Raw genomic sequence first — 18,205 nt, forward strand, 5'->3', positions numbered from 1 at the left:
CATGTCCATGAGACCCCTCACCAACTTCAACAGATGTACCATTGAAAGCATACTGTCCAGGTGCATAATGGCCTGGCATGGCAACTGCTTTGCCCAGGATGGTAAGAAACCACTGAAGGTGGTGTGCACACAACCCAGACCATCACAGAAGCCAACCTTCCATCTGTAGATTCCATTCACACGGCTTGTTGGTGCAGAAAGGCTGCAAACATCATCAAAGACCAACCACACCCAGTAATGACCTCCTACAACCTCTTCCATCAAGCAGAAGATACAGAAGCCTAAACACTCAGATGAGCAGGTTCAGGAGTAGCTTCTTTCTGGCCATTATCAGACTGTTGAATAGATTGTAGCCTCAAATAATGTAACCTACATGCCTCTAAATTCTTTTCGATCTTTACATCCTTTGCTTGCTGTGATCTGCCTATACTGCTCACAAACAAAGCTTTTCACTATATTTCAGTAACCTGACAATAAATCAATCACTACATGTTGGAGCAGGTGAAATTTGAACCTAGTGTTCCTTGCTTAGAGGTAGGAACACTGCAATGCAAGTTCCCTTTGCAGGAGAGCTGATGGAATACCAAGTTATATTTGCTAGCTGCATACTATGAAACAATGTACATACAATTTACGCTCAGCAGATAAGGAAGTATGTGTAAGCAAAGGAATAAACCTCTCAGGTCAATAACCCTTAATTGAATCTGATTATAATCCAAAGGTTGGAGAGGAAGAATGACACTTTAACCGTAAATTGTTCAGTTCCATTTTGATTAAACAGCTTTGCAATCATGAATGAGTTACATTAAGGAAATTCAGCAGAATGGTAATTTTCATATCATATACATTGTAAGCTCCAATCAGCTGTATACCTGGAATATTACCTACCATTTTTATTTCAGAAAAAAACTTTATTTCCACCATTTTCTAATTTTACAAAATGCTGTTCCTTGCGTTTTTTTTTACCCTGACTATAACAGTTATTATAGAATTATATAAACTTGCGCAGAAGTTGGCTATTCAACTCAACATCTCTCTGCTGGCTCTTTGGAAAAGCAGGCATTGTTAGTGCCACATCCTCTCTTTTCATCCATAATTTCTACATTTTCAAATGTTGCCACATAAAATGTGTTTATAGTACTAATTTCCATCAGCTTTTCAGATGAAGTGTCCTACATTCCCAACAGTTGGCCAAAGGAAAAATAGTCTCCTTATTTGCCCTTTAGATCTTTTGCCTATGTTATGTGCTAATATTTATGACTTTATGTAAGTATTCTTTTTAGTTTCCCTCGGAGTGTGAAACTATATTTTAATATACTTTATAGAAACTACCTGAAACCAATGGAAAGAAAGAAATTGCCTGCTTGTAGTAATTAATATCCCCCAACATTAAGTGGCAAATGACTCCAAACTGTATCTGTATTTCATAAGATAGGTTATTATTAAAGAGCAGTGGAATTTCCCCCATTGAATAGTTAATTCTGCAACTTGGTTTTTAGTTTATTCTTAGCAAGGTTTCCCTCCACTACATACAGCTTGAACTTGTTGGAGGGGGCTGGGTTGGTTATGGGGGTGTGGGTGGGATTGACTGCTAATCCAGTCCCACTCAGGTTTGGTCCTTGCTAGATTTGCAGAGGTAACTCTGGGAGCCTTGCCTATGGGGAAATATTTGTTTTTGCTTGTCACCTTCCCAAAAACACACGTTGCCAAATCCACCACTTTTGCCCAAGTGTCTGTCACACATGTTAATGTTGGAAACTAACAAGGGTGTTGTACCTTTAAAATGCTGAAATGTTGCAAAATTCCCTGTTGTACCTATAGATACAGCAATGTTTCTGGACGTGTGGCTAGTTATGTTTGGACTTAATGATAACTGTCTCTCAGTGCAGGGAACTCTCCAGTTTCTGCAAAAACATGGTGATGGGTAGCCCTGAGGTGTTGGTGAACCAATGCGCTTGTCTGGAAACTATTCATCTACTCACCACCTCACCTGGTCAGAGTCTGGTGAGTGCTCCATGGTGCCCTGAATGATGTGGGTTGGGGGGTAGGGGTGTGGATTTTTGAGAGATTAGTAGCTGTAGACTTAATTTTTAGCTAATTTTTAGCTCTTTAACATTGAGTGATCAAAATATCTCCTGAATGTTTGACAACATTTCTCACATGTTTGCATTCCAATCCTCACAAATGTTTATGTGTTAAAATGCAGTTTGCGTGTTATTAAACATTTTGAGAGTTATCATCCAGCTTGGCTGGATGCATCCCTTTGAAGCGAAGGCTTACATTCATTACCAGTTGAGATTTTGAGCATATGCTCTAGGCTAACACACAACTTCAGTGGTAATGGAGTGCTGCATTGCAAAAGAAAGAGTCTTTCAGGTCAGACATTAGCCACGAAAATGTCTTTCAGGTCTGGTTCAAATAGGTGTTAGATTACATTCTGCTCCTGTTACTTCAAAGCCATTCTTTGTTCCAAAAAAGTCCCTGCTTTGCTTTTTTTTTCTGGCTTTCATTAAAGTCCCTTAACTGAGCAAAGTGAATTTTCAAATCAATGTTGTAACCCTGAGTACTGTTACTTCAATAAACTGTACCAGCAGCCAGAATAACTCAGTGTTTTGTTTATGTGATCCAAGCCAACTCTGAGTCAGTCCATGAGCAGAGGTTTCAGCAAAAGGAAGTGGATTTTTTTTTGTAGATCCATTTATATAAATTCAATTTGTCACCTTCCCCAAAAACACATGTTGCACATATGTAGGTGTAGTTTCTTTCACGCAACCATGTAGTATTGTATGTTTGTGTGTTTATATCTAGTTTTTGTGTGAACAGGGTGCATGCATTTAGAGTAGAAGTATTTTCTCTCATTCCTCCGAAGGGCTAGCAACCCCACATGCTACTACTGACTCTGCTGTGAGTATATTCTGTTCAGTGGTCTTTTCTACCAACATTTCTCAAGTCAGTTGAAATGTAATCAAACTGTTAAATGTTTGGAGAAAATGCCACTAGCACTCTTGGATACACTGTAGAGCGGTTTCTGGTGGTTACATTGTGACATTTTTAGCTTTCAATTGATGAGTGAATGACTTGTTTTCTTTTATTTCTTTAAACAAGAGCTAATTAGGATTCAAACATTTGTATCTCTCTCTCTCTCTCTTTACTTTTTTTTTCTTGTTCTTTTTTCTCTTTCTGTCTCATTCCTATTGTTCCTATACGTGCAACAGGCATACTGAAATTGTTCTCCTCTGTACTTTCCCTTTTTCTTGGTTTTTCACTATTGATGTTGCTCGAATTGTCATTGCATTGCCAGGAATTCACAAGTCAAGGAACTTCTGACTTTCCTCAGTTGTTAGCCTACGATCTCCAGCCTTTTACAACCCAGCTGTGTATCAAACAGTCACTACTTCCTGATTTCTCTCCTAGCCCCTTCCCTTTCTTTCAACCTGAAACTTGTTACCTGACCTTTGAGTCATGACTCATCAGTTAATTTCTCAATAATTGATTTTAAGAAAATAGCGATATGATCAATGTCCCTTCTAAGCTGTGGAGCCTCTGGAAAGTTTTGCGGATGCTGTTTGGCATGCTGATGTGTTGACTTCCAGTTCCAGAAGCCACTAGTTGCATAGATGTTGGAAATCGGAATAGAGGCAGAAGAAAATTACAGGGAATATAGGATATGATCTAATTTCATTAGGTTTCCTGTCCAACACTTACATCTCCAAGCTGTATATCTTTAAAACTTAGATATTCACTGTAACTCCAATGGTATGCTATGATCTAATTTCATTGCTAGAAAGTCAGAAGTAACATCCACCCCTGGAATTTAAGGTCTCCCTCTTCCCCCTTTCCCTGGTTATCCACCCATTTGGAATGTAGTCAGTAAGATGCATTATTGATTTCTCCTTTTAAAGCTTAGTCTAAAGCTTTAGTGGTGACTCTATAAGCAGGTCTGATTTTAATTCCCCACTCTGAATTTAATGTCAGTTTGAGATGGACATTTTGGAATTTGTTTGAAATTGTCTGAATAAAACCTGTAATTACAGTGCCTTTACTTAAAATATTAACTACTCTACAGATGAATTCTCATTCAAATAATGACTTATTGACTAATATCCCTTACATCTCCTGTGCTGTGACAATCTGTTCTTAGTGGAAACTGTCTCACAGGCTTCAACAGCTCTCTTATACCACTGCTACATAGTTGCCTAGGTTGCCCATAAACAATGAGAGTAGAAAGGCAAGTCAAACAGAGTGGAGCTGGGATGTATAGGGAGGTATGTCTCTATTGTGTTCACCTGGCAACCAAACATGTGCATGAACCACCAAGCATTACTTCCTAGCGATGCGGAGTGGGATTCTTGTTTATTCATTATCCTTCTAGCTTATGATACAGATATAAGTTGTTTTACCAGCTACCTAACTAAGTTTTAAATGTCTTTTTTTATTTTAGACTTTGTTCCTCTTCTAACTAGGGTCACCAGGTATTTGATTGAAATTAGTGAGTGATGAATATATTGTAACTGCATTGGAGTATTTATGTACCCCCTTTACCCTACTCTTAATTATATGTTCACATCTGTATCGAATTAACCTTGGAGAGGTGCCGAGACAGCATAGTCAGTTCAAGAATCCAATGGTGTTTTACATTGTTTCAAATGTGATGGGTAATGCAGAAAGTTTTAATTTTGTTCCTGCCTGAAGACAGGAACTTACCATGTTTTGGTCCATGAATACCCCAAATAAATTCATGTTTACCTGAGGGTTGCCAAGTTTAGCTGAATGGTTTGGGGTTCTTGTCCAATATTTATAGTATACACAGTGAGGAAGGTTATCTAAGAATGACAAAGGGATCTTGATCAACTGGAACAATGGGCCAAGGAACACAGATGGAGTTTAATTGAGATAAATGTGAGGTGTTGATTTTGGTAAGATGAACAAGTGCAGGACTAGCACAGTTAATAGTAGGGCTGTAGGGAGTCTTGTAGAACAGAGAGACCTAGGTAATCAGTACCACAGTTCATTGTCTCCCTGTGGTGCAACTTTCAAAGTGGTAAAGAAGATGTTTGGCATGCTTGCCTTCATCACTCAGACCATTGAGTTTAGAAGTTGGGATGGCAGTTGGTGGGGCCACTTTAGGAGCACTGTGTACTGTTCTGGTCACCCTGCTGTAGGAAGGATATTATTAAATTAGACAGGGTTCAGAAAAGATTTACCAGGATGTTACCAGAACTGGAAGGTTTGAATTATAAGGAGAAGCTGGATAAGCTGGGACTTTTTTCTCTGAAGTGTAGGAGGTCCTGGGGTGACCTTCTAGAGGTTTGTAAAATCAGGAGGGGCATAGATAAGGCAAATAGCAAATGTATTTTCCCTATTTGGGGAGTTGAAAACCAGGGAGCATAATTTTAAGCTCAGAGGAGAAAGATTTAAAAACGGTCCTGAAGAACAACCTTTTTACACAGAGGGTGGTTCAAATATGGGATGAACTGCCGGAGGAAGTGATAGATGCAGAAACAGTTTCAACATTTAAAAGACATTTGGACAGGTACATGAATAGAAAAGATTTAGAAGGATATTGGCCAAATGCAGGCACATGGGACTAGTTTAGTTTGGGAAACTTGGTCAGCATGGACAAGTTGGACTGAAGGGTCTGTTTCTGTGCTGTATGACTCAGACTATCTCTAGATTGTAAATAATCTAATTTATGGTAACTGAATAACTTTAAAATCTTATCAGACATTCATTCTGAAATCAAGATGCTCACTCAAACGATTTTATAGTGTTAATTCAGACTTGTAAATGAAAATTTAATGTAAGCTCTAAAACAAATTGTGGGTTGCTCGGCAAGTTGTTTGATTGAGGGTTGTGACAGCTGTGTCTAGCACTGACATGTACATTGACTGAGAATATTACAGATGGCCAAGATATTAAATGTCAGAGGTATTTTAGTACATTGCATGCAACTGCTGCACATTTATGGCTTCAGTTATGATGAACACAGTTCTCAAGCTATTAGTCATTTTCTGTTTTTCCTTACTTATGCTTGGATTAAGGACTGTTCCTTTACATTGTTCAGGGTATTGAAATCAAGTCGAATAATGGGCTGCATTTTATCACAGGAACCACAGTAAATGTAAGTGAAACATATTCATCCTACGCTTTTTTATTGCTCATATTGTACGTATATACATAATTCCTGTGCTGTTCCTATGTATCCCTGTGAACGTCTGTCTATCTTGCACCTGCTCCCTGCTGATTTCTGTTAACCTGCTTAGCTGTTTCTGTCAACTTGCACCTGTGTGAATATTAATGAGGGTCTTTCTGTGTGTGTGCCAGAGACATTCATTCATTTCTATTGTGAATTATTCTTGTAAAATAAGTGACACTGGCCAAGTTGTTTATTACTTTGCGTAGTTTCCCTGAAAAGCTGTTGATGGGCACTCTTCTTGAACTTCTGCTAACCTGTTTGTGTGTGTGTTTCTTTCTTGATGTATGCTTCTTGTTCTGTACATGAGTGTGTATCCCTGAATTTCCCTTTTGGTTTTGACATTTTTATTTGTAGTCTTATACGAGTGATAAACTCATCCTGACCTTCATGGCACCATCATCACTAAGATTTGCTCCAAGTCAGATACTTTTGTGACTAAAAGCTGACTCACTGTTTCTAAACATTCTCAATCTCTGTATCATTGTGCAAACACTACCAGTACAAAATACAACTGCTGCAACTCGATGAGAAAATCTTTCTTCATCTATCCAGGGTTACACCTTGCCAACATTGCCCAGATTTACTGACAATTATTTTAGATATTCATTCAGACTTTATGTAAGTCTTTTTCACACATCACAACTGCCTGCTGGTTTTCATGATCCTGCAGAATTTAATTGTGGTGTCCTGGCACAAATGTTACCATGCACAGTGTACAAAATATGGAGGGGTTGGTCAGCTCAGTTGGAAAGATAGTTAGTTGGCAATACAGAATGAGGATACAATGCCACGCTGCCTGAGGATACAATGAACCACGCACCTTCTCAACTGTGTCCCTTGACACTCACCACCAGTCTCTCTCTCTCTCATGGGAGAACAGCTGTCTACAACTTTCACCTCTGGAGTTTCTGTAAAGGTAAAGAGAAGTAAATTACAAGAATACTAAGTTCACCTGTTCTTTCAGAACCAGACTGACAGAAAACATGGACCGAGTTTCTGCACTTAACAAAACTTGGAAGGCTAGGACAAATGTATGTTATGGATGGAGAGAAAGACTAGGAAGACTGGAATTTTTATGAAACATAAAGAATAAGAACAGGAATAGGCCATTTGGCCCTTCAAGCCTGCTCCACCATCTGATATAATCATGGCTAATCATCTAACTTAAGACTAAATTCCCTGCTTTCTCCCCATGACCTTTCGACCCTGGGAACAGTAGATAACTCCTTAAAAACATTGAAATTTTTGGCTGCAACAACTTTCTGTGGCAGAAAATTCCACAGGCTCACCACTCTGAGTGAAGACATTTCTCCTGATTTCAGTTCTAAATGGCCTACCCTATATCCTTAAACTACGATACCTATTTATGGACTTCATCGGGAAAATCCTTTGAGTTTATCCTGTCTAGTTCTATTCGAATTTTACAAGTTTCTATGAGATCACTCCTCATTCTTCTTAATTCCAGTGAACATAGTCCTAACTTATTTAGTTTTCTTCATACAATTGTCCTGCCATCTCAGGAATCAGTCTGATAAACCTTTGTTGCACCCCCTCCACAGCCAGAACATCCTTCCTCCAAAAAATGCTCACAAATCTCCAGGTATGGTCTTTCTAAGACCCTGTACAATTGCAGCAAACCATCCCTGCTCCTGAAGTTGAATCCTCTTTCTATGAGGATATATTTGCCATCAGCGAAGTGACATGTGTACCTGGATGTCCAGCTCCCATTTTCCCAATCTATCACCGTTCAGATAATCAGCTTTAGCGTTTTTTTTCGTTTGTTTTGATTATCAAAGAGGATAACCTCACATTTATCCACATTACACTTCATCTGCCATGCATTTGCCACTCATTCACCTTGTCCAATCACACTGCAGCATCTCTGCATCCTCATCACGGTTCCCACTCTCTCCTGCTTCTGCAAACTTGAACATATTATATTTAGTTCCCTCAACTAAATCGCTAATGTATGTTGTGAATAATTAAGGCCCAATCACTGATCCGTGGTACCCATTAGTTACAGCCCACACCTTAGAAAAAGTCTGCCTTCTGTTTGTTTCCCCATTATCACTTGCCCTGCTTTTCGCTGTAAAGACCTACATATGTCATCACTAATCTTTTTCTCTTCACATACCAATAAGAAGATTTTACAATCAATTTGTATGTTCCCCACGAGATTACTCTCTCAGTCTGTTTTCCCCCTCCTAATATATCCCATTGACCACAACTGCTAAAATCTAAATTGTTCCCAATCCTTACGCTCACTGCTTTTTTTTTTCTAATTTGGCCAATTTTTTAACACCCTTCGTTTGGATCTAATACTATGCTTAACTTGCCTTGTTAGCCATTGTAGGGCCATCTTTCCCCTTTAGCTTCTTTATGTTGACAAGAATCAGCTATCTGAGAATTATTCACACAGTTTTGGATGACAGAAGGTCTTTATTATTAATAACTGGTCACTGTCCAAATCAGCTGTTTGTTGCCAACCAAAGTTCCACTTTACGTGACGCTTTGGTTCCAGCTTGTCTGTACACTATACTTCAATTATTGCTTGAACAAGCACCTTTGTAAACAATGCTTGTAATGAGTGCTAGGTTATTTGCTTTCAAAACATGTAACAATCCTTTTTTTTAATACATGCTTTGTTTTTCTCATTTCAGTCCACAATTTAAAAATATAGAAAATTAAACAGACAGGTCTTTGTACATGAATGCTTAGCCCTGGGGTTGATTGCACATGACTGAGTGAATGTTTTTATGTACTTACCTTTACTTTCTTTCATTTAGTCTCCAGCTTATCGCTCTCAGAAGATTCGACCAGGAGATGAGGTCATCCAGGTGAATGATATGGTTGTAGTAAGTATCAGGTATTATAACTTTGCATTGGATGATTTAAGTATGCTTCAGATTAGTACATGTCATTTGTGTAAGTTCTAACTCTTTATCCGGAGCTAATCCTTATCTGGTACTGTATCGATTCACTTTAATTCCTTTTTAATGCTATTGAGATAATGTTCCTATTGGCATATTTTCTGTATATAATCTTTTCCACCCTCAAGTTGTTTGCCATAATTTGCAAGTATAAGGAGTTTCAGATCATTTTCGTTAGTGCATATCTGTTATTATCCTTTGTGTACTGAGCTACCATCCAGATCTACTGACCATTTTAACTTCAAGCCCCATCAACCTTTTTAGTTGTAAACTGCTCGCTGATTATTTTCCTCCAGTTCATTCATTTGACCTCCCAGGCATGACTTCCCTTTTAAGTCCAAAAGTGACCTTCTTTCTTGTCTATTTCTTGTGTACAATAAATACCCTTAACTATTCTCTAGACATTGAGTACCCTTGTTTTCTTCTCTCTGCCCATCTTTCTAATCTGCCCTTTTACTTCTTGCATTTTTAATTTTGATTTTTGAATTTGTTGATCTCCAAATATTTACCATAAACCTTCTTTCTTTAAATACTGGGTACTGATCCAAGTTAAGTTGATGTACGTTTGCAAATTAGAGATGATGGGAACTGCAGATGCTGGAGAATCCAAGATAACAAAGTGCGAAGCTGGATGAACACAACAGGCCAAGCAGCATCTGAGGAGCACAAAAGCTGACGTTTTGGGCCTAGACCCTTCATCAGAGAGGATGAAGGGTCTAGGCCAGAAACATCAGCTTTTGTGCTCCTGAGATGCTGCTTGGCCTTCTGTGTTCATCCAGTTTCACACTTTGTTATCTACGTTTGGAAATTAATCTATTTTTGATTTAGCTTTCATATTTATTAGGCTTCCAGATCTATTTAACTTCCATATGTCAATATTGTTTTATTTCATAAAGACCAAAGAATTCATAGGCTTCATAGAGCAGAAGCCAGAGTTCTATGTCGGATCCTTTTCAATACTGTATCTGGGAGGTTAGTAAATGCAGATATTGGATAGGCAGATTGAGCTGGGCTGTATGATTGATTGTACTCCAGCTCTCATCTGAACATTAGGAATAGGAACAGGCTATCTAGCCCTTGAGCTTATTCTGCCATTCACTATAATTGCAGTTGATCTATATCTTAACTTTGTTACTTCCTGTGCTTTTTACCCCTCCAAGCCTTTAACTCAGTCTTAACCCGGAGGCTAAAAAGAAATTTTCAGGGGAAATCATTCCAAAAAGTATTTATTTAGACTATCTACAGCTGTGCATGCAATCCTAATCCTGGTCAGAATCATCACCCTTGGGGTCCTCTTGTGGCTCAGTGGTAGTATTCCTAGCCCTGGACTGAGAGACACAGGTTCAAGTCTTACCTGCTCTAGAGGAATGTAATAACATCTCTCCGCAGGTTAATTAAGAAATATAGGTTATATGAGGGGGGAAAAAAGAACACCTAATGGAGAGGTGAGGAAAAATACAGCATTGATTCAAGTTGGAACAATTTGGTATAATCTCAAAAAACAATTCTTATTTGTTACGGTGTGGGTAGTGATCCTCTCTTCATTTTTTTTTGTTCCATCTTTCTTTATTCTTAATTATCATTTTATTTGTCAGCGATTGTAAAGTCCCAAAGAAGAAAGCTTCTCAAAGCCCTCAAATCATTTCCAGCTTTCAATGAAATTGTACATGGTCTGCAATCTAACTCTACATATCTCCTTTTCTCGTATGTCTTAAAGTGTCAGTTTGCCTCTTAAAACTATTTTAGCTGATGCAGTAATATCTCTCATAACATGAGGAGTTAGGTCTGGATATTGTGGCATTGAGTAATCCAACAGGTATATGTTGCGACTAATAATTATGTACAAATATTGCTTTCTGCAGACACAAGTGATCCAAGTTAAGGTGGACCGAGATCTTTATACTCTCATGTCATATGCAGTGATGATATAAAGAACAAGTCTCTTTAAAGATATATTGATTGTGAAACATAACATGTTTCATTTTTCCAAAGATAAAAACTTACCCCAAACAGAGGTTATGTGGTTGTACATAAGTATATGTCGTCAATTCAATAATTATGTGAACAGTTTACAAGACTAAAATTTCAAATTTCAATGTAATGCTTTGGAAGTTTGACAAATTCAGCCTGATCTGGGAATCATGTATCCATATTCCAACTTCATACTTCAAGTGATCAGAGGCAAGATGGAGTATGAGATCTTTATATGCGCGGGTCACATGATGCAGCATTGACATTTACAAGCATGTCTTTTAAGGTATGTTGACTGTAAAAAGTGTTGTCTCACCATGTGATGTAACCCTTAGCATCCAGGTTTCATTATTATAAACCCATGTTATGCTTTTTCAAAGGCTTCAACATGAATTCTCACTTCCTTCTGCTATTATTCACCAATCCCCACGCATCATAGGGAAGAGACTGGGAACTGTTCCCAGCCAGCTGTTGTCTTTTTCTGAGCATGGGTTTGATTGCTGTTGTTTCACAATGCTGCATGCCAACATTTATGATCTTCTGGGCACCTCAACCTCTTTACCTTAAGACCACCCTAAGCCATCTAAGTGGAATTAAACTTGAGTCCCTGACACTGGGAGGCAGCAGGGCTACCCACTGAGCTAGCCCTGCTGCCTCCCAGTGTCAGGGACTCAGGTTTGATTCCACCCTCGGGTGACTGTGAGGAGTTTGCACATTCTCCTTATGTCTCTGTTTCCTCTGGGTGATCTGGTTTCCTCCCATTAGCACAAAGATGTGCAGGATAGGTGGATTGGCCATGCTAAATTTCCCATAGTGTCCAGGGATGTGTAGATTAGCCATATAAAATGTAAGGTTACAGGGATAGGGTAGAGGAATGGGTCTGGGTGGGATGTTCTTTTGAAGGTTTTGTATGGACTCGTTGGGCTGAATGGTTTGCTTTCACTTTGTAGGGATGCTATAAACCGTAAATGTACTAGTCTATTGCTCAGTGATGACACAGACAGCTGCTGAAATCCTTTGTTGGCCTTAAAGCCTCCTAATTTATTTGTTGACTGACTGCAAAGAGAAACTTAGTTCTAACAATCTTTGGAATGATGGCTTTCCCACTTGGAGACTCTTCCTTCTGTTTTTTTTCTCCACCATTAGGTTGGATGGACATTGCATAACCTGGTTGCCAAACTGCGGGAGAATCCAAATCAAGTAGTTCTCATTATGAAAAAGGTGCCCCTTGATATATCACCATCGTTCAATTTCTCTGATGGTGGACAGCTGCAGCAACCCCACTTAACACAGGTGACGGCAATTTCTTACGAAATACCTACCGATAAACAAGTATACAAAGAAATTAGGACAAAAGTCAAAAAGACAATTTATGAAGGCAAAGCGGAACTATGAAACTAATTGATCAAATCATTTAAAACTTTTGGCAGGCATATCAGTAAAAACAAAAGTCTAATGAGAATTGAACCACTAAATATCTACAGGTTGAAGATAATAAAACAGTGATGACAAAGAGATGGTAAAACTTTAATTATTTTACATTGGCATTTAGAAGGGAGATGGAACATGTAGACATAACGTTGAAGGATGAGGTAACTAATGAGATTAGTGCATGTAAAATTGGAAAGTAAAGGCATGTTAAAGATAAAGCCACCATAGTCTTAACAGACCATCGGGCTGCTGTCTCATTTGAGACACTGAAAGATCACCATGCCTCAGGCAAAAGGAGAGGTTGAGAAAGAGAGTCCTTCATGGTAACTCTAGCCAGTGTGGGAGGTGAAGCCATATTGTTGGTGTCACTATGCATCACAAAACCAGCCATCCAGCCAGCTGAGCTAACCAGACCTTCCCCCATCCCACCAAAAATAAATAGGATGCACTGAATCCTTGTATTTTGAAAGATTCCAAAGAAGAGATAACTGAAATATTACTGTCGTATATGATAAATTGTTCAAAAAGATACCATGTTATAGGACAGGTGGATGTTTAAATGTAATTTTTTGTGATTAAGAGATAAAAACATAACATTTGAGGGACTTACAGTCACTGTAACATCAAAAATCCTTACTTTTAGGAGAGAACCAAATAACATGTACAAATGAGAAATGTAATAACGAATAGCTTGCATGGATTTTTTGAAAGGAAAACTTTTGCCTCAATAATCTACTTTGAATTATTTGAGGAGGTAACAGAGTAACCACTGACTTTTGGATTTGTTCAGTTACTGGACCCTCCCAGTGCCTCAAATGCCCGTAAATATAGTCTTGTTCAAGTAAGAGATGCCTTTGTTTGGATAGTCAAACTCCAGTGTTTGTTTCCTTGATATGCTACTGTACAAATCTATAGATTTTTTTTGAATGAAGTATATTTTTTTGAAATAAAATACTTGCACTAGCAAGTAACAATGCTTGGGGGTAAAAAAAAATTGTGTTTAGCTTAAGCCAGGTTTTTAACATCATGAACGGTCTCAAATGGGTTTTAACTTGAAAAGAATCCCTCAGAAAATAAATGATCAGTTGTCCCTGCTCCCTGACTCGGCTCAGCTCGCTCTGGTGAGAGTGCCAAATAGCACGGAAGTGTGACCTAGGAGGGGAAACATAAGATCCTCTGACATCGCACTTAATTCGTACGGGAATGGCTAATGAAAACAATCCATCATCACAGGTGGTTGTTGTTGAAGCAGGGTATCAGGTGATTGATTGATTAAGATGGGTAGATGAATAAAAATTGTATTGAAAAGCCCTTTCATTAGTGAAATAGCATAAGTGCAGATTGACACATGATACAGGAAGGGCCCAGTAGGTAATAGCGGATACCATAAGATGGAGGAGCAGAAACAGGCCATTCAGTCCATTGAGTCTGCTTCACCATTCAATGAAATCATGGCTGATCTGAAAATCCTCAACTCCGTTTTTTGCTTTATCTCCACACCTCTTGATCCCCTTACAGATTAAAATCTATTTATCCCAGTTTTGAACATACTTAAGCACTCAGCATTGACAGCCCTTAGCAATAAAGAATTCCACAGGTTCACAACCCTCTGAGGCAAGAAACTCCTCCTCATCCATGTCCTAACAGGGCAACCCTTTACTCTTAGATTAATCCCTCTGGTTCGAAACTGACCTTGCATCTCTCCTACGAAGTGCCTTAAGAATCCTTTATATTTCAGTGATGTCTCTGCTCATTCTTCTAAACTCCAATGAGTTTTGGCCTGACCTATTCACCCTTTCCTCATAAGGCCACACCTCTGCAACCAGGAACAACCTAGTGAACTTTCTCTGACCTCTTCCAATGCCAGTAAATCTTAAATAAGAGAACCAAAACTGTTCAGTATCCAAGCTGTAGTCTAGTTTTTGGTAGTCTTCCACAAGACTTCCCTATTTTTATGCTTAATACAATTTGAATGAAAGGCCAACATGCCGTTTTCCTTCCTATTACCTGCTGAACTGAATCATCCATGAGCTCTCCCAAATCCCTCTGTGCTGTAGGGAGATAGTTTCTGAAGAAGGATCTAGGCCCGAAACGTCGGCTTTCCTGCTGCTCTAATGCTGCTTGGCCTGCTTTGTTCATCCAGCTCTACGCCTTGTTACCTCTGTGTTGTAGCCTGGTGCCGTCTTTCTCCATTTAAATATTCAGGCGCTGCTATTCTTCCTGCCAAAGTACATAACCTCACATTTTCCAACATTATATTCCATCTTATAGGTTTTTGCCCACTCTCTTAACCTGCCTATATCCCTCTGCAGACTCTGCCTGTCATCCCGCACCACTTGCTTCCCATTTATTTTTAAGTCATCTACAGTGCACTAACTTTCCTCATCCAAATCATTAACATTTATTGCAAATATTTGTGGTCCCAACACTAATCCTTGTGGGATTCCACTAATTTGCTATTCTGAAAATGCTTCCCTTATCATAGAATCCCTTATCCCAACTTTGTATCCTAACAGTTCGTCAATCTTTTATCCATGATAACATACTAGCCTCAGCACTACTGCACCTTATTTGGAAGTATTTTAAAAGATAAGTACTACACTGAGGAAGTCCTGGGGTCTATATAATGCAGTCCCAGAGAGCAAAGATAGTAAACAAATGAGATATTTGAATCTGATGTCTGAGGGAACTCCTTTACAGAGAATAAGAATTTTCTGTGTGATTCTGGGGATATGAGAAAAGTAACTGATGCCAGACTGGGAGTTCTGGAATGTTAGGGATATTGGGAAATGGTCTCATACTTTGCGGTAATGTTGACTTTTGAACTTACTTTAAAACATACAACACAACACAGCAATCCATTAAAACATTTCCTGATCTTCATGACCTTTGATTTCTGTTGCTCGTTTTATACACCATCAAAAGTTAAAATGACTACCCTAGACTTTTTTTCATGCTAGTGTGCCTTTAGGGAGTATGTTTTCACATTTGGTATGAGACTGAACTTAGTTGAAATGCTCTTATGTATAACTAATATCTGCTGTCTTTCTCCTAGGTACTGAGAAGCATGTCAGAAGATTCAGCGACATTGTTAGACCCAAGTGTGCTGTCTGAGAGATCTGCCCAGTTAGTTCCAATTTAATTCCTTTCTTCTCCAGGACAGTTGTTCTGGACTTAGTTCTTATAAAAGTGTGCATATTTCAGTTTTTAGATGACCAGGCTGGTTTGTGGCCCAGGCTTGTTCTTGTTGTTCAGTTCAATATTGAATTCATTGACACATTTAATTACTTTTGTCTTTATTAATATTAGACATCTTTCAATTGAGGGTGGATTAGTAAACACTAGTGATCTTTCTAATCCTGTGCATTCCTAATTAATTGACTCTGAAAGAGTCAAGTTAGGTGAAATTCCCACTCAAACAACTTTGATCTGATTGATAGTAATGAGCATTTCCCTAGATACAGTGGAAGAATTATGAGCCTTTGATAAGAAAAACTGGATCTAAAATCCAATGTGGCTACCTTTCAGCAATTCCCTTGTAAAAATCAGATCTTGACCTCTCTCTCTCTCTCTCTAAGTATCGCGCTTTACTTGAACGAATATCCTTTCTTACTTATCTAGACTACAGCCAAAAATGATGGGTCATAGTCCAAATTTACACTTATTTGCTTTCCCATGATAGTTAGAAAAAAAGTTTATTTTTATGTGTATTATGTATTGAATGTGGAATTCTTGCGTTCTCTCCTTCTGTTACAGGTCCTTGGGAATTATTTGTCAAAATGTGGTAAAGTGCTTTGTTTTTCGACTACAGTATAAGCAGGGTGCAGAGACAGACCCTGTGTCTGCTTCAGCCCATCAAAGAAATGAACCTAGAGTTGTTGACATTAATCTGTCTTACACCGCAAACATCTAACCAACTGTGCTATAAAATTAAGATCCTTTCCTAAACCAACTGTTGCTTGGGTTATGTAGTCAGTGAGTCCCATTATTTATGTTATGGATAAAAGTAATGAATCCTCAGTATACAATGCTTGTCAAGTTTATCAACTAAACCACACTGACAACAAATGCCCCAGGTTTATTTCAAAGTCGGTCCTGATTTATTGTCAGTAGTTAATGGCTTGCTTAGAAATAAAAATCAACCAGAATTCATGCTTCCGAGGCTGTTCAGTGACATCTCTGGAGCATGTGTCTGGACATGGATGACAATGCAATCACAGTGATTTGTGATGCTCCTTGAATTGACTAACCTAGCAATCTTCTTTGTCAAGATCAAGAGATGAAATACTTGCGAGAAATGTCAAATGAAATACGCATGCAATGAATCAGTGCCTTAAAGAGAAGTGGGAGAAACTGGGGCACAAAAAAAATTATATAACACTTTTGTATCAGTGATAATGGGAACTGCAGATGCTGGAGAATCCAAGATAATAAAGTGTGAGGCTGGATGAACACAGCAGGCCCAGCAGCATCTCAGAAGCGCAAAAGTTGACGTTTCGGTCTCTGATGAAGTGTCTAGGCCCGAAACGTCAGCTTTTGTGCTCCTGAGATGCTGCTTGGCCTGCTGTGTTTATCCAGCTTCACACTTTATTATATAACACTTTTTGTATCTTCCACAACTGGATGAAACTGGATCATAACCTATTTTGTTGCAAGATATTAAGAAGGGACGTTTTGCTGATCCTTCTGCTTGCTGCTCAGTAAATTAAGGCAAAACAATGTTCTCTTGGAGCATAGCTTTGTTACAGCAAGCAAAAAGTGTCCCAGTAAATAGTTATCTTAATCTGTGGGAGCAGGGACAAGACTCCCATTTCCAACTTTATATGAAAACAGTTGAAATCAGCTTTGTGCACATGTGCAGAATTAGTAGCGCAGATATGTGCCATGTTCGTGGTCTAGCAGGTCTAGCATTTGATACACGCTGATGCAAGATGTTAGGTGACATTGTGTCTTTCAGCTAAATGTGAGTAATAAGTGGTAGTGATTCTTATCCAGTCATTAATTCTGGGAACATAGGGTCCCTAGTATCAATTTAATGTCACTACAATTGTTGATTACCGCATAATCAACATCCTAAAGGTTTTCATTGACCAAAAAGTGAACTGAACTGCCATATACTTAATGTGGTTACATAAGCAGGTCAGAGGCTAGGAATCCTGCTGACTCTGCAATACCTCTGCACTATTTGTAAGGTGCAAGTCAGGATGTGATGGATTACTTCCCACTTGCCTGCGTGAGTGGAGGTCCAACAATGCTCAAGAAGCTGGACAACATCCAGGACGAAGCAGCTGCTTGATTGGCACCACATCTGCCAACACTCACTCCCTCCATCACTGATGCTCAATAACAAGAGGATCTACAGGAATTCACCAAGCTTCCTCAGAAAGCATCTTCCAAACCCACAACCACTAACGCCGAGAAAGGTAACAGTAGCAGATACCTGATACCTGGGAATATAACACCTGCAAGCTCCCCTCCAAGCTATTCACTGTCCTTGCTTGGAAAAAGATTGCTTTCCTTTCAGTGTCACTGTTTCAAAATCCTGAAACTTCCTCCTCAAAGCACTGTGGGATCTATCTATACCAAATGAACTGCAGCAATTCAAGAAGGACACACCCCCACGCCACACACACACTTGAGAGCAACAAGGGATGGGCAATGAACACTAGCACAGCTA

At 38.9% G+C, this 18,205-nt stretch overlaps 1 protein-coding gene across 1 annotated transcript in view; it reads left to right on the forward strand.

The window, feature by feature from the left end:
* Nucleotides 1-18,205, forward strand: part of cnksr1 (connector enhancer of kinase suppressor of Ras 1) — a 75,844-nt gene that overhangs the window by 28,722 nt on the left and 28,917 nt on the right. The window contains exons 6-10 of the mRNA XM_048557679.2: nucleotides 1,885-2,004; nucleotides 6,065-6,121; nucleotides 8,983-9,051; nucleotides 12,244-12,390; nucleotides 15,584-15,654. Of these exons, the coding sequence (XP_048413636.1) occupies nucleotides 1,885-2,004; nucleotides 6,065-6,121; nucleotides 8,983-9,051; nucleotides 12,244-12,390; nucleotides 15,584-15,654 (464 nt within the window). The remainder of the gene's footprint in view (nucleotides 1-1,884; nucleotides 2,005-6,064; nucleotides 6,122-8,982; nucleotides 9,052-12,243; nucleotides 12,391-15,583; nucleotides 15,655-18,205) is intronic.

Source organism: Stegostoma tigrinum, chromosome 24, assembly GCF_030684315.1.
Source record: "Stegostoma tigrinum isolate sSteTig4 chromosome 24, sSteTig4.hap1, whole genome shotgun sequence".
In the NCBI taxonomy this organism is placed as follows: Eukaryota; Metazoa; Chordata; class Chondrichthyes; order Orectolobiformes; family Stegostomatidae; genus Stegostoma; species Stegostoma tigrinum.